Source organism: Panthera onca, chromosome D4 (assembly GCF_046562875.1).
Source record: "Panthera onca isolate mPanOnc1 chromosome D4, mPanOnc1 haplotype 2, whole genome shotgun sequence".
Taxonomy (NCBI): Eukaryota; Metazoa; Chordata; class Mammalia; order Carnivora; family Felidae; genus Panthera; species Panthera onca.
Window position 1 is genome coordinate 57,790,983 of NC_138351.1, and position 17,014 is coordinate 57,807,996.

The following is a 17,014-nucleotide window of genomic DNA, read 5'->3' on the forward strand; positions in this document are numbered from 1 at the left end:
GGGTGTAAATGTAGGAGAGATATGACCCATTCCAGCAAGTGTCTTTTGCATCGCATTCACCTTCCTATAGCTGCACTGTTTTGGAGGATTCCTATTCCTGAATTAACTCTTCTGTCAGGTCGGGTGACCCATTAAGTCATCAAAAATAGCTGAAAAATTGGAAACTTAGGAATTAGTTTTTATGATTCTCCCTTTTACTTGTTATGTAATGTCAGTGGATCTTTAAAAGGGAGGGAAAAGAAAGAGGGTAGCTGATCAGCCCAGGTGAATGTACTTGCCTTAGAGAAGGAAACCTGTGGAGCTATCCATATGTGGCCTAGAGACAATGTAGTCTGATGATTAGGAGGAGTAATTTCTGGACTTTATCTTCCTTTTCTGTGACTTGCTAAAGCCCTTCTGGAAGCATCAATTTCCTTTGGAGAATTGTTCTGGATTTAATAGATAATTAGGCCTGGAGTTGCCATCACGGTTTTGTCATCTAGATCATGGTAACTTTGTAGGTCAGTGGCCAGTGGATGCCCCCAACTATGGCCTTTGAGTATCCCGGTCCTAGCCTTAACTCCAGGCCTTAACCTGGCCTAACTTAACTCAGGCTTTGGGAAAACAGGCCAGGGTTACTGGGCAAATGCATGGCCTGCATTGTGAAATGGAAAGGGTTCAGTCACCAGGCCTTTGGCGTTTGAGGACTTATCCCAGATCCAGAGTGCGCTCATGTAGCTTCCAAGGAAGGAACTCCCTCTGTGCTTAGCGCAGATCAGATAGCCTGTTGGAGTGGCCCTTGGTAACAAAGTGTGTGGCACTGGTTTCCTTGATGCTGCATGCAGGCCACTTTGGAAAGGGAAGAAAGGTGATTGAAATCCCCAGGCAGGCTTTGTCCTTTAGTTTGAGTAGCCAAACCAGGAATGGTCTAAACTAAAAGGAGGGGCCAGTCAATAGGGGAGGTAAGGATTCTTGGAGTTAGGCTCTGTGAACTAACCAGTTGTTCAGAGGATCTCTTCCTTTCCTCCATGTCCCTTAAGGTTTAGCTAGCATTTTCTTTGGGTTCCGTGCTATGGGACTGAATCTACTAACCTTTCTGCCCTTTTTTCCCTGCTTTCTCTCTCCTTGCAGAAGGAAAGCGAGGAGCCATTCAGGTTGTGCCTCTGGCCCTTTGGGTCCTTTGTGTTGTCTATCTTCTACCCTTCTCTCCTGAGCACAGTGTGTGTGTGTGTGCGTGTGTGTGTGTGTGTGTGCGCGCGCGTGTGCGTGTGGACGAACACATGCACGCACACACACACGTGATCTGTGCCTCTGAGCTTTGGCTCATGTAGATAGTCTGTTTTTCCTAAAAGCAGTTTGTGGGCATGCTCCATTTTTGTGTATGCTCCTGCAGACATCCCTGGAGCACAGTGTGAGAATGTGTGTGCCAGCATGGTGCACATTCAATGTAGCATGTGTGTGCTTATACTTGTACTCAGTTTGACTCCCCCAAACACTGATTGCCTTCTCTTCTATTTTGCACAGTGTTTGTCCATTTTTTGCTTGTTGCTGCAGGTTGGCATATGCTGTAAACCCTTGCTGAGCCCAGCATGCATACACTTTGTATTTGAGAGCAGGAATTGCTGTAGGCATTTTGTGCCTCTTGCCTGGGGCCCTAAGTGTGAATGTGCTTTGTGCTTCTGAGCAGGTTTCTTGGTCTCTCTGTGAACACAAGCTTCTGTAGACCTGTGATGTGGTTCCCCCATGCCATGTGAATGCATTGTATAAATCATGCTGTGCACTGGTTCTTGAAGACCGTGAGGGTTTGCTTTTGCTTGTGATTCAGGCCCGGGTGAACACTGAATATCCTTTTTCGAATGGGTGTGCGCACATGCTTTATCGCCCTGTGTGCAGGATCCATGATCACCTTGTGTTTCTCTCAGGCATAAGTTGTGTCTATGAATGTACCCGCTGTAGGTACTTTATCTAGACCACCTCTCATTCTCACAACCCTCCTTCAGTACCTATGTGTGCATGCTCTATGCTTTTGTCTGCAGGCTTCTGCAGACCCACTGTCCCCTCTAAGCACAGGAAATGTGTATGATCTGAGTTTGTTGAACCCTGGTTCCCAGAGACTTTTTGTGACTTTGTTTCCTTAAGGTCAGTGGTTTCTGGCAAACATCTAATTTTAGGTAGGAAATAAAAATCTCCTCAGTACAGTGACTGTTTCCAAAGGGAAGGTAAGTTCTGTGTGGTAGGATCTGGGGATTTAGGGATAGGCTACCCCTCAAAAGCAACCTTAGGGGACTTGCATTATCCACTTCTGGTTTCCTTTGGGGCCTGGCTGTCCTTTTGCCAGTATCATCTCACCCACAGAACCAGGGCAAGAGCCAGATAAGGTAAAATGGGTTCGTGAAGGGCTGTAGTCAATAGGCAGATAAGCTTACTTAGAATCCAGACAACCTGAGAACGGTCTGAGAAGGGTCTTACATCCAAAGTTCATCTTGAGCCTTACTGCTGACCCAGGGTAATTCTTACCCACTTTTACATTACCCAACACCATGCCTGTCCTACCTCTCCCTTTTCTACTCTGTTTTACCTAATTTTATCCATAACTTCTCCCAGCCAGGGCCCTCCCAAAACTTTACCCCCTGTACAAGTTAAATACCTTACTTTGTCTCCCTTGTCCTAGAGCACATTTGGTCCAGGATAGTTAACTGGACCCCAGGCTTTAGGAGGCAGGAAAGTTTTGGGGAGTTTAGGGGACAAGAAGGGGGCACAAAGCCCCAGACCTGCTAGCACTAGCTCTGTTTGAGCCTAAACAGCATTTACCATTGGTTCTCTAGAAAGCCCTAGAAGCTTTGGAACTTTCTGTCTACACTGCTTTGTTTTTTTTTTTCTGTGTGTGTGTTTTTTAATGTTTGTTTTTGGGTTTTTTGTTTGTTTTTGTTTCGGTTTTTTGCTTGTTTGTGGAGAAACGTTTAAAAACTGTTTTCAGGCAGTTTCTTCTTTGAATTATTTGGTACCTCAGTTTTCAACTTCTCATTGTAGAGCTCATAAACAGCACCAGAATGATAATCTAAGTATCCAACCTGCCCTGGGTTTTCTTGTCATATATAGAGACCTTATCAAATGTAGAATGTCTGTGAGTTAGGGCTTCAAGGAAGCCTGAACAAAGTCAAATCACAAGATGAGATGGGAGTCCAGAAGAACCAAGTCGCCACTCTGTGATAGCTAAGGGAATTTAGGAATATAACTAGAAGAAGGCCAGACTCTATATGAAGTGGTCCTTTTGCTTAAGCGGGGCCTGGAAGCCTAACTGGATCTTTTTGTTTTTTTGGCCTTGGCTTACTGTTATATATACCAGTGAATTGTGTGAGGGAGATAGAAGTTCTGATAGTTCTCACACTCCCAGTGGACCTTAGCCTTAGAGCTTGACCTTATATCCTTCCTATTCACTGGGGAGAAGGGAGACAAAGTAGCACTCATTTTGGCAACCTGCTTGTTGCTCTGGCTCATCAGGGCATTTGCTTAGACATCAGTCTGGCTATGTCACCACATTGTGTATGTGACCTACTCTTCTCTGAGATTCCTACTTTACTGCTTACTGCCTGACCAAAGAAATATGGCTGTCTCCCATCTTTTCTAGGATTTAACTTTTTTTCTATCTCTTTTTAAAGATTCCAGACGATGGTAACCCCTCTCTGCCCCAGTGGCTCCCAGGAGGGTAAGTGATTCCCTACAAGGTTTCTAGGTTTCTGTGGATTTTACAGTCTCTCATGCTGCTTCTAGCTTCCCCCTGAGAAACAGTAGAAAACACTCCATAAGTTGGATCCTGGGAAAGAAGAGGCTCTGCTATAGGGATTGGTTGGTTCTCTGAGGAGAGGGAAGAACTTTGCAGATTGACTCCTCAAAGACAGAAGACAGAGCTTTATAGCATGGTTCCCCTGAAGCAGGGGAGGGAGCTTTGGGGCTTCCCTATCTTTGCCTCTAGAATTTGATTCAATGCATCATAGTTAGTGATAACCCTTTTAGGTATAAAAGAGGAAACTAGAAAAATATCTGCATTTGACACAGTTCTCTTTTATTCCATTGTTGATAGTGTAGCTGATTAGATTACTCTCTGGGCTCTGTCCTGCTTCAGCTGTTGTGAGTCACCTACTTACTCCATTCTACTCTTGTCAAGACATAAGTAGCATCCCTTAGGAGCTCTGTGTGTTCTGTCTGTGCTTCTTGTTTCGGAGTTTCACACCCATGTGACTGCAGCAAAGAGTCATTTTCAGCTGCTCAACTGCTGTCTATAACTGACTATTCCCAAGAGAGAAAAGAGTTTAAGTGCCCTCCCCCACCTCTCCCTGGCACATACACTGTCCATTATTTCTCAGGATCTTCCTTTTCTCCTTGTCCCATAAAAGACATAAGACGTATGTTCTTCTGACATAATAATTTCCAGTGGCTGCCTTCTCTCCCTCATGATCAGGGAAGAAATAAGAACAGATCATAAAGTTACCTACTAAATTTTTACATACTCCTTTTCCTTGTGATTTGTGTGTGTGTGTGTGTGTTTTAATAGGTCATGGGAATAAGCTATCCTTCTCTTGTCTAAAGCTCATTTATGTTGCAAGAACCTTGAGTGGTGCATAGTATAGTTTTTAGAATTAGCCACAAACTTGCTACTTCAACAAGCCCTTCCTCAGGACTTTAGCTTTTTTTTCTAATGATTATAAAATACATACATGATAATGGAAATATCTAAGCTATTTTTAAATGGGGCCATGCACTGATTTTCTAAACGCCTTCCTGTCATCTTTCCTTCAGCTTAGTCCTTAGAAGTTGTCACAAGTTGAGAACTTCCCTAGCTCTGGTAGTCTCATTGAAAGCAAAGTTCATTTCCTGTGCTCAGGAACCTAGTTTATTAGAAATCAACATAGCAGCTTGTCTGTTCCAACTCTTGGCCTTGATCTAATTTATGGCTCCATTCTTTACCTATATAGCTTGCTGGCAGTACTTATTTTTCTGCAGCATGTCTCTTTTTAGATCGGTTATGGTGTACCATGTAACTATCTTACCACCTTCCCCATCTCCTTCTTTTCATTAAAGCCAAGTATATGAGTTCTTTTCTTTGAGGTTCGGAATGACAACTCCTAAAAGGTTGGAAAAATTTTGTAGTTCATTCCCCTTGTTTTATAGAATTGGCGTCAAGACCCAAAGAAAGGAAGGAATTTTGGCAAAGGACATAGAGTGAGTTAGTAGAAAAGTTGGGTCTAAAACCCGGGTTATCTCATTGTGAGAATGGTGTTCCAGGATGTTCTCTGTAATTTTATTCATATAATTATGGAAGAAATGGCAAAGAACAACAGAATGCATAGAAATGGTATAAAAGTTTTAGAAATCTCCAGTTGCTCCAACTGTAATTTTTTTTTCCTGGTCCCTGCTGATGTATCCACAGGGCTAGGCCAAACTTTCAGAGTCCTTTTATTGTTTCCTTCCTAAATTTTGTTTCTTTCCCCCTCTAAATGGTTATTTGGAAGTCTCCTATCCCACTTATCCTCCCTCCACTTGGTTATGCAAGCTCCTCTCCATGGAGACCTTTTTCTTCAGGATGCTTGAATGGACAGAAGTGGTGACTCTTTTACTCAGGATGGAGAAAGTCTCCTTCTACATATCATTAGCAGTCTTTCTCACGTAGGCAGCAGCTCTTCTGTAGAGCCATTCCTGTGGGCTCTGTTCTAGCACAGGCCAGGAAACACTTATCTTTGGGGAGCAGAGTCTGTGGCCTGAGTCTAGGGAGGGGCCCTCTTAACTACCAATTCCCTCCTTGCATTATGCAGCACAAGGGCCTTCAAGTAAACAGAGGTGCCTTGAAGAGTCCTTGTGGGATAAAAGATCTCTCTGTTTTTGGCTGAAATTATAGAAGGAAACATGGAGGGGCACCCCGAGAGCAGATTCCATTGCTCATCATTCCATGGTTTTATTTCTCTCACTTTGTGTCTTCCTTACCCCTCTCAAAGGCATATGGTGGAAATCAGTTCATCTTCCTCTGGGGAGAGGGTGAGCAAGGAGAATAGAACACTGAACCTGCCATAACAAGTCTTGACATATTTTCTTCTCCCCTTAGGCCAGCTGGAGGGCTCTATGGCATTGACAGCATGCCAGATCTACGTAGAAAGAAGCCACTGCCACTTGTCAGTGATCTGGTGAGTGACTCTTTGAAGACTTAGGCTATAGGGTTTGGGTATCTCCCATTAGGCCATGGCATATTATCAGGACTGGTAGTGGTCCATTTAGTGACAGATATTGGTCTGAAGATCAATCATTTAAAGCTTTACTGAGACTTAGTGATGAGACCTTAGTTGGACCTTATTTCCTTATTAGAGCCCCAGGTTCTTCATTAGCTAAAGCTCCTACCTGGAACTATAGGTTGGGCCCTCAAACCTGGGTTATCTCAAACCAGAGTTGTCTTCTAGGTATCTTATTCCTCTGGGTTTCTCTGTAGCCTCTTTTGATGACCTGGAATGGAAATTGCCTCTAGCCCTGACCTATATCATTGAGTTTAGCAATGAGCACCACTGATGCTACTCCTTAAAGATAAAGTGATGGTCTCCTCCCAAGACATAGACTTGCTGGAGTATTTTTGTGTCCCTAGTACTTAACTCAGAGTCTGGCACTGAGAGGTAATGATAAAAAAATTGTAGAATTGAATTGAAACAGGCTTAAGAGTTAAAGCTGATCTCAGGACCTCCAGGATGACTGGAAGCTCCCATCTTGGATTATACCTCCTGTGGCAGGATCAACTCAAGGAATTTTGCATAGCCTAGTGGGTAGTGAGGGGTGAAGTGGGGGCCAGGGTCCCCCACAATCCTAGAGCTCAAAAGCTAGAAGTTCAGTAAGACTTGAACCCCTTTTCTTAGTACCATTTTCTGCTCCTGTTTTCTGTCCCCACCCCCCATTCAGTCTATTTTGCTTTTTCTATGCACTCCTTTTCCCATTTCTCCTTCATTTCCTGCTTTTTTCCCCTCTACTAGTGTCTCTCTCCTTAGTTGGCTGAATGGAAATATCCTCTGCCATTTTCTCTTGTTGTTTGTTTTTTTCTTTCCTTCCTTTCTTTCCTACTGCTTGTGTATCTTTTCCTTTCTCTTTTTCCTCCTTTCTAATATACCTCTCTTTTTACCATCAAGCTGGTTGGATAAAGATGAGTTTTGATGTCATCTCTTCTTTATTACTTTATTTCATTATCTTGCATCTCTTTTTTCTTTTCATACTTTTTCTCTGCTTCTACCCCACCCCACCTTTTTGTACACCAGCTCTTCTTTGCTTAACTAGTTGGATAGCAGTATCTTAGTCATGTGTTACTTTCATCCTCCATATTTTAACCTTGCCTATATTTCATTTTCTGGCATAACTCTCCTTAGAGTAGAAGCTCTAGGTGCTGGATAGCTGGCTGGATTGAAGATAATTTTTAGTGGATAGAGGCAGAGGGGGTTGGGATGTTGTACCCTACATGGATCAGACTACTGGGAAGACTACCTCCCAGTTGCCTCTGCTAGTTTTTTCATGCTTTTGGGGGTGGCTTTAACATCCTGTTGTTCCTTTCTCTGCTCTCCTCTGCACAGGCTATGGTGAGTGTTTCCAGAGCCCCTTTCCATCCTCTTTAAGAATCTCAAACCACCCGGGGCCCTTCCCAACTGTTTTTCCTGTTTAGGCTGATACACTTCCTGCCTACCCAGTGTCCACCCTCCGGGGGCTGTTCTTAAAGCTTGGGTTTGGCAGATAACATGAGGCCCCTCTACACAAGGGCTTAGCTAGCAGAGCAGTCCCAGCTCTCAGACTTAACCCCCTGCCCTGGTTGATTTGACTGTGGTTATGTTGCCCCTTTAGCTGAGTATCTTGCTCATTTGGGCTGCTGGCCTCTATAGCCACCTGGGATTGTGTGGGCAAGGGGTGGTACCCAGGGATAAAGGATAGCATGAAGTTGTTCTCAGTGATGGTTCTTTTTTTTTTTTTTTTAGTGTTTATTTATTTTTTGAGACAGAGAGAGACAGAGCATGAATGGGGGAGGGTCAGAGAGAGAGGGAGACACAGAATCTGAAGCAGGCTCCAGGCTGTGAGCTGTCAGCACAGAGCCTGACGCGGGGCTCAAACTCACGGACCGTGAGATCATGACCTGAGCCGAAGTCTGACGCTTAACCGACTGAGCCACCCAGGCACCCCTCAGTGATGGTTCTTAAATGTGGCTATGTCATAGTTTATTCTATTCTTAATGATGTATTTCCTACTATAATTCTAAACTTGTCATTTTCCTTTGTCTTCCTATACACAAGGGGTGGGAAACCTAAAAAGAGTGAAGGAAAGAGAGAGTCTTTGGATGATAGGTACCCTAAGAGAAGTGTCATTCTGACATTGTTAGAATAGTCTCCTAAGGGCCTTGTGTTTTGGATCTTTTTTTTTTTTAATATAATTTATTGTCAAATTGGCTTCCATACAACATCGAGTGCTCATCCCAACAAGTGCCCTCCTCAATGCCTGTCACCCACTTTCCCCTCTCCCCCATCGTCTGTCAACCCTCAGTTTGTTTGGTACTCTTATCACCTATTACCCATGGGTGGTTCCTGTGAATGACAGTAAAATCAGAAGGTAGTAAGTCAAGCAGTCAAATCACTTTGGTCACTGAAACTCCTTTGCCAGGAATTTGCCAGCCCTTGGCAGTAGCCAGGGCTGACAGCCGGTCTTCTCTCATAGTCATTGGTCCAGTCCCGGAAGGCAGGGATTACTTCTGCAATGGCTACACGCACATCTCTCAAAGATGAAGAGCTGGTAAGTGACCCACGGGCTGTCATGAGTTCACTGGCCTAAAGACTGGTAGCCACTCTAACTGAGAATTCATGAATGTTAGGCACACATTGTTAATGAAACAGATAAATAGCTTTGTGTCTGAGTTTTCCATACTAAAAGAGGCAAGGGGTCAGAACAGAGGTAAGCCCAAGTCTTATATTGGAGTATGTGACCACTGAACTCAGGGTTTTATGGTGGGCCTAGTACCCTCTGTTTTCCTAGAAAGCTTGAATGCTGGGAAAAGGTTCAGATGTAGCATTTGGGTCAGATCTCTCTTGGATGACCAGGAGCACATGACATTGAGGGGCTTCTTTCTTCCAGGGGCTTCTTGGCTGTGGGCTGGGCCAGGCTAGAGTATTTCCTTTATTGCCAGAGGAGAAACCAGGGTCTTGATTACCCTGCAGGGATCTCAGTTCTGGTATCTCTTAGAGACCTAAAGTTGCTGGCGGGTGATGGGGTATGTGTCTTTCAGAAATCCCATGTGTATAAGAAAACCCTGCAGGCCTTAATCTACCCCATCTCGTGTACCACACCCCATAACTTTGAGGTCTGGACGGCCACTACCCCTACCTACTGCTATGAGTGTGAAGGTCTGCTCTGGGGCATTGCCCGGCAGGGCATGCGCTGCAGTGAGTGTGGAGTCAAGTGCCATGAGAAGTGCCAGGATCTGCTCAACGCCGACTGCCTGCAACGTGAGTGTCCCTGTGGGATGAGGGGTATAGAGCAGGGGCAGCAGGCCCTCTCCCAAATAGTCTTGCAACAAAGAGCTAGGATGGCTCAACTATCATTCCTCTAGTCTACCTGATTATGAAGTTCTTTCTTTTTCAAAGAAACTAGGGTCCTGAGTCAAGGGGCATTGCCTTTCCAAATAACAGGTCTTACAACACACTGTCTTAAGCACCTTTAGGAAAACAAATTCGAGCTTTCTGTGGCCCTCTGGCAGAACTAGAATCTCTTCCAGGATTCAGATGATCCCAGAAGCTGTGCTTGAGTAATGTACACACTGCAGTGGCCATATCGCTCAAATGACTAGAGTATGATTAATTGGGGACCAAAACTAATGGGAAGAGAGAGTTCTGTGAGGTTCCAGGCTTCACAGAAGAACCTCTTGAGGTATAGACTCTAGGACCCAGGGAAGGCAGCATTTATTCCTTGCCTATAGATGCAGGTTTTAGACAACAGTGCTGGGAACAGAAGTGACAAATGGATCAGGCAGAGGTCCCAGAGGAGAATGTGCCAGACTCCCAGGCCCTGACTAAATACGTGATTTGTGCTACCATCATGGAGTGGGGAGAATAGGAGCAGGAAAAGCAACAAGTTTCTGCCGAAGGAGTTAGTAGCCCTCCAAGTTCTTGTCTCCTTGCTTTGTTCCTGCAGGACTTGTAACCACTGTGCCTGGACCTCAGGGGGAGCAGGGTTTAGGGATGTGGGAATGTATTTTCTTGCCCCTCAGGTCTTCCACATTTTACTCAGAGCCAAGTCATAGCAATGAAAACTTCAAGGATTATGGGGAGAAAGAAGGGTCACCTTTAGACTCAGAAGCACTTCATTATCCCAAAGAAAGATATGTGACATAAATGGGGCCCAGGGAGAGGCCTCAACTAATTGTTCACTTAAAATGTCTTCGTTTGGAGGGCCCTAGATTGGTGCCAGTGGCATGGCTATAGCAGACATGAAGAAACAGGTAGAACAAGTCAGTGGAAGAGATGGGGCTCTGAAAAGATTGAAGATGAATGCTGGTGATGATTGCCCAAATCCATCATAAGGGGTTTCAAGCACAGGTGCCAGCAGACTCTTGCTTTAATTACTAAGAACTAGAAGCCAGGCAGGCTGCATAGGCTGCTTGCTGGAAACTTTCTGAAATGCTGCTCCATAGCAAGTGTGTCAATCCTTTCCTCAAGGGCCTTCCAGAGGTCCCAGTCCAAGAAAGTAGCAGTGTATGGGATATGCTAAATGGCAAGACTAGGATGCAACCCAGGTCATTTTCATTTATCAGAAAATATGTTTTGCCTAAGGCTTCTGTGAAGTGAGGAGTGGAATGAAATGCCCTTCTATGGCCTTCCCTGGACAGATCTGCTTGCCATCTTTTCAGGGTTAGGATTCAGATGTTGGCCTTAATTTTTGCTCCAGGTCTTGTAGAAAAGACCTACGTCTTTGGAGAATAGAGACAAGAACCAATCTGCAGAGCCAGTAAAGGAAGGATTGGCCCCTTTCTGACAAGCCCATATGATGAAATACATCAGATGAGTCTGCTCTGTTTTTCTTACCATACTACATATTTTCTGAGACTAAAGGCATTAGAGCCCTGAGGCAGAATCCAGTGTGCGCCATGATGAATTCTGGGATCTCTGTCATGGTTTGGAAGTCAGATGAGATTGGTGGAGTTGTCATGCCCATCCACCAACCCTCCCTGATAACTGCAATACACATTGGGGATATTTTTGCCTTAAACTTGAAGGGTAACTCTCAACCACCACCTAGGGTAGAAGAAAGACAAGGTCATCTGCAGGCTGAGCTAAACTTTTTTGTTTGTTTCTTTTTTTTATGAAAAATTCAGGAAATAGTATAATAAACTCCCATAATAATTACCAAGATTGTGCTGCCCTTTGAGTTGCATTTTAAATTCCACTGGCCAAGCGTTAAACTTCAGCAGGTCCCATATTGGTGAACTCTTCCGAGAGCTATCCCAGTCTTAAGCTTCTTCCACTTCTCAGTGACCTCTGTTAAGCTGCATTCTTCAGCCTGACCCTTTGTCTGGTGGGTTGCCTATTGGTTATCTTTCTATTTCTGGCGATCCTTCAGGGGCTGCAGAAAAGAGTTCTAAACATGGAGCTGAGGACCGGACCCAGAATATAATCATGTCCATGAAGGACCGCATGAAGATCCGAGAGCGGAATAAGCCAGAGATCTTTGAAGTTATCCGGGATGTCTTTACTGTGAGCAAAGTGGCCCATGTGCAACAGATGAAAACAGTGAAGCAGAGTGTACTGGATGGCACCTCCAAATGGTCGGCCAAGATTACCATCACTGGTGAGTAGGCCAAGGTTTGAGGGGACAGGAAGGCCTAGACTATGGTGAGGAACCTGGGGAAGAAGCATCCTGAGTTTGAGGGAGCAGGGGGCTGGAGAGAAAGAAGGTAGAATTGAGGGAAGGAGGGCCTTACTGTTCATCACTCCTCCTCTCCTAGAGCCTGGTGCCATTGGGTGTTGGGAGAGCAAGACCAGCACCTACAAATGATATGAATGATAATGAAGGATTTGGTAACAATCTGATGTTATAGACTTGGTTAACAGTTTGATATTATAAGAGCTAGGGGGGTAGGGGGCAATGGTATAGTAGGAGATCAGGAAATAAGCTAGTGCTTTACTAGCTGAGTGGGTGTGGCTGAAGCACGTATATATCAATGTAGGGGAAGGTGGTCAGTTAAGGCACTGGTGAGGAGGTGGGGTTCTTGGGCCAGCCTTTCAGAGAAAGACTGGCAGCCTAGGGCTAAGCATAGATATGGAAGAGTGAGAAGATTCGTGTTCCTGTTCAAGGAGCAGATGGAGGCTGCTCTAAGATGGAGAGCATATGAGTAGTACTATGGAAGACTTGTGACTTCTAGAGCATACTCTGAAGCCTCATCCTTTATATTTGGGTTGCAGTGGTGTGTGCCCAGGGCCTACAAGCCAAGGACAAGACAGGATCCAGTGACCCTTATGTGACTGTGCAAGTGGGCAAAACCAAGAAGCGTACCAAGACTATTTTTGGGAATCTGAACCCTGTTTGGGAAGAGAAGTTCCATTTGTAAGTAACAGAGGGTTTTGTCTTACCTGGGACTATGTGTATTTTAGAAGCAGCATTAAGTCCTATTATCCTTGGCTTGGACCCTAAGAGGGATGAGGCAGGGCACCTGGTTGGCTCTGTTAGTGGAGCATGCAACTTTTGATCTTGGGGTCATAATTTCGAGCCCCACATTGGGTGTAGAGATTACTTTAAATAAATAAAAATTCTTTCAACAAAAAGGGATGGGCCAGAGGTACTGGAGAAGCCTATTTCTCATAGGATTCAGTTGGGCAGCAGTCATTTATTTTCTGGGTTTCTTCTCATGGGCTATTGTATCAGGGGCTCCTGGGAACTCCATACTGCTTTTTCTAGCGTTAGAAAGATTTTACTACTGCTCAGTGACAGCCAGGAACTGGCCACCCTGTTGTGTACCTTTCAGCCTTGCTATCCTGCCTAGGAAGGATTAGACTCTTCTGGAGAGTTGGGAAGCAATGTCCGTGTCCTCCAACTGGGTAATTCTGGCTTGAAGATAGAAATCTGGGATCTGGAAAAGTTTCTGTTTCCCTTAAAAAGCTCTGCTTTTTTTTCTTTCTCAGCTTCCACCCCCACTCCTTTTTCCATTGTCTTACTTTCTTACAGACTATTTCATAAGACAGTACAAGATGGTTGTTGAAAAAATGTCAAGCTCTAGTCTAGGACACAGACTAAAGTGTGGAGAATCCAGGTGCTTTGTCACACACCTTATACCAGGACTTAGAATCTGAATTACCTAATGAACAGGCTGGTTATATAGAGATCTTCTTCCGTTGGCTCCTTGGAGAACTCACGTGGAAAGGGATTGAGGCCTAGTAAAATTGGCCTCTAGTCCAGAGGCAATAGTTACTGGGGGAAGCACCTATTCCTTTGAGAATCTGAGAGGTTCCTGCTTGAATTCTTCTTATGATGAATTTTAAATGAATTGACTCTGTAGTCAATTTTGCCTGCTCTCATCCATTTAGGAAATGATTTATTAAGCCCCTATTCTATACAAGACACTGTAGATGATATTGTGTATCTAAAATGTGTAAGACAGTCTCTGCCTTCAAGAAGCTCCTTGTTGGTTTGGCTGTTTTTCAGTAGACCAACAGTTATACTATAATATTTTAATGGAGTGTGCAAAAATAGTATGAGAACACAGAGAAAGAAGTAGCAAATTCAGTCAAGTACAACTCTTGTATGAGGCAATAGGACCCACTAAGCAACTGTGAGGGAAGGAGAGCTTGAGGGGGGATCTGACCAAACTCCCTTTTCCAAAGCAAACCTCATAGAGCAAAATGACAGATCACCTGGGTTTTAAAGAATGATTGAAGTTCACCAAGCACATACCTAGATGGATGGGGGGAGCTAGATGGAAAGCTAAGCAGATATGACCAGATGGACATACCATGAACATTGACACCTTTACTGACTCTGGGAAGGGAACTAGCAGTCATTTCCTGTGGCTCTGTAGCATTTGTCCAGGTGTTTTCCTATTAGTGTTGTTGATACAGCTAGCTGCACAGGAAATCAGAATGGTCTCTAATTACTCTTCTGTCTCCCCACTTTTTGTGTCAAGGCAATAAGGAATGGTATGATAATGGTATGTAGAGCCACCCAGGCTGACACCCACTGTTCCCTGACTCCTTCATTTCATCTACAAGGTTTCAAGTACAGTTGATGGAGCTTTGGGAGGGAATTGGAAGTAATAAGAATGAGTGCTGCTTGGTTGGTACCTAACAGAGCCTGCCTATTTCTCTCACAGTGAGTGCCACAACTCTTCTGACCGCATCAAGGTACGTGTATGGGATGAAGATGATGACATCAAGTCAAGAGTAAAACAGCGGCTTAAACGAGAGTCTGATGATTTCCTTGGTCAAACCATTATTGAGGTTCGGACACTGAGTGGCGAGATGGACGTCTGGTACAACTTGGGTGAGGAAACAGGACCAGAGAAATTTTCTGGGAAGGGAGAGCATGAATGGGAAATTTGGGGGAAAATCCTGCCTACCAAAACCATCACTCAATCCCTAAAGCATACAGAGCCTGTCTTACCTGCAGAGAACTGACGATGAGTAGAGATGGGGGACAGAGGAGTGGAAGTGGCTGGAACTCAGTCTGGCTGTTCAGCCATTCTTCAGATTTCAGGAGGCCCTTTAATCTTCATGCTCATCTCTAATGGTTTTAGCTCCCTATTCTCTTAATGAAATTAATATTGGAAAAAAAACAAAAAAATAAAAATAAATAAAAAGAAATTAATATTGGGAATATTTGGGGGTATTTGTAGACTATGTGGTCGCTGGAGTGAGTTCACTCTGTTATGTGAACTTTGGATTAGTGCCTCTTTTTCCTTGGATTAAGCCAGGATGGGGGCTGTCTGCGCTATCTGTAGTTGCATTGGTGTCAATCTCTGGTCTTCTTTTCTTCCTAGAGAAGAGGACAGATAAATCAGCTGTCTCAGGGGCTATCCGACTACAAATCAGTGTGGAGATCAAGGGGGAGGAGAAGGTAGCACCGTATCATGTGCAATATACGTGTCTCCATGAGGTGAGCCAGCCTTTGGTAGATGGGGTGTCAGAAAGCAGTGCTGGGAAAGCCTTTGACAATAAATGGGATTGCGGGATGGTTGAAGATTTGGGGCCTGGTTTTTATTCACCATGCTACCCTGGACAGCCCAAGTAATAGTCCCAGCCTTTGTTCTCTTTCACTCATGTGAAGGCCTATTGGGCCACACAAGGAACTAGCGATGATTTGACAGAATTTCTTTGGAACCCTATTCATATTCTCCTGGACTTTACCACCAGATTTTGGTTTTATTTTTAATATGTATTTAACTATTTCCTTTGCTCTGTCTCCTGCAGAACCTTTTCCATTACCTCACAGACATTCAGGGTAGTGGAGGAGTCCTGATTCCTGAGGCTCGAGGAGATGATGCATGGAAGGTGTACTTTGATGAGACTGCCCAAGAAATTGTGGATGAATTTGCCATGCGCTATGGCATCGAGTCCATATATCAGGCCATGACGTGAGGCTCCCCTGGGGCTTTGGGAAGTGGCTTTTAATTCTTGGGGAGGCTAATGAAGGCGCACTGACAGGGTAAATAGGTCCTTAAGTGGGGTAGTATGCAGTGATTTGTTGCTTTCCTCTCTGAGCTGAGGTGAGGTGGGTCTATGCCCCAAGGCAAAGAAAATATATGTATAAAGGGAGTATATTTATCAGTAATTCAGGGAGATGATACTTACCTGTCTCCCCCAGAGTTCAGAGATAAGAAGGGCAAAAGGCATGAGAGGGTATACCAGGACAAACTTGCCCAAACATCACAGGCCTGAGGAGATGCAGCATGTGTGCTTATGTATATGTGTTTGATAGACAAGCTTTCATAGATTGGCCTGGATGTTGAAGAAGGCACTAAACTGTAGAAAAAGCAGCTGTGTCTGGAGTTGAGCAAGACTCCTATGCCAGAAAATTTTGCCTACTATGAAGAGTTTGTATATACTAGTATGTAAGAGTTTGTTGTTTGTATGTTGGTGAGGCTGCCACTAGAGCTGTAAGCAGAAGGTGACTATTACCCTGGACACGCTTCATTTATTCTACAAATTTTTATTGAGTTTCTTCTATGGGTCATATATTGTGTTAGGTGCTGAGAACACAAAGATGGAGTAAGATGAGGCCTCTGTGCTTGGGGAACTCAGTCCAGTAGGAAGGAGAGACCAGTAAACAAACAATTACAATATAATATGATAAGTGCTATGGTAGAAGTAATATCAGGGAATTATGAGACCATCTGTCTTTTAGGGGAGGCATGTGAGGGAAGCCATTGAAGAGTTGACACTTGAACTGAGTCTTGAAATACAGGAAAGGTGGAAGAGCATTTCTGGTAGGGCATGTGCTATGGCGCTGAGATGCAGCAGACAATAGAACATTCAAGGAATTACAAGAAGTTCATTATAGGTGGAGAGAAGAAATACAGTGAGGAATGAGGTTTGAGAATGGCCTCCTTACCATTCCTACTCTGTTCATTCTCCCTAGATGATCTCATCCAAACCTGTGACCTTAACCAGTTCTTCTGGGTTGAGGACTCCATTTCTTTTTCCAGATCATACCTTTTCCTGAATTTCAGATCCATTTTCAGCTGCTTCCTTCTTCCAAATCAACAACATCTCCACCAAATATGTCTATCTTCCTATATTCCCTATTTTAGTAAATGGAACAATTTTAAATGCAGTTGTCCACACAAATTTAGGAATCAGCTTAAACTTTTCTTTCTTAATTACTACTGCCCTTTGACTTCCAACATCAAAATTCTAAAACCTCTGGATTCTATCTCCTAAAATTGTTTTTAATCTATCACTATTGCTATAGTGCAATAGTAACAATAACAATAATGATAATAACAACTCCCTCATACATTTCTTTATGTTCCAGGCATTGTTCTAAGCATTTT

At 44.0% G+C, this 17,014-nt stretch overlaps 1 protein-coding gene across 7 annotated transcripts in view; it reads left to right on the forward strand.

Moving 5' to 3' along the window:
* UNC13B (unc-13 homolog B) overlaps positions 1-17,014 on the forward strand; it is a 253,576-nt gene that overhangs the window by 211,263 nt on the left and 25,299 nt on the right. For 5 of the 7 annotated variants that reach the window (XM_060609385.3, XM_060609386.3, XM_060609383.3 and 2 more), the window contains 9 exons: positions 3,639-3,685; positions 6,077-6,155; positions 8,698-8,772; positions 9,263-9,482; positions 11,593-11,820; positions 12,435-12,576; positions 14,336-14,505; positions 15,002-15,117; positions 15,432-15,595. In XM_060609385.3, the coding sequence (XP_060465368.3) occupies positions 3,639-3,685; positions 6,077-6,155; positions 8,698-8,772; positions 9,263-9,482; positions 11,593-11,820; positions 12,435-12,576; positions 14,336-14,505; positions 15,002-15,117; positions 15,432-15,595 (1,241 nt within the window). Of the gene's footprint in view, positions 1-1,110; positions 1,134-3,638; positions 3,686-6,076; positions 6,156-8,697; positions 8,773-9,262; positions 9,483-11,592; positions 11,821-12,434; positions 12,577-14,335; positions 14,506-15,001; positions 15,118-15,431; positions 15,596-17,014 lie in introns of all 7 variants that reach the window. The other 2 variants (XM_078436712.2, XM_060609381.3) reach the window with 1 other exon arrangement.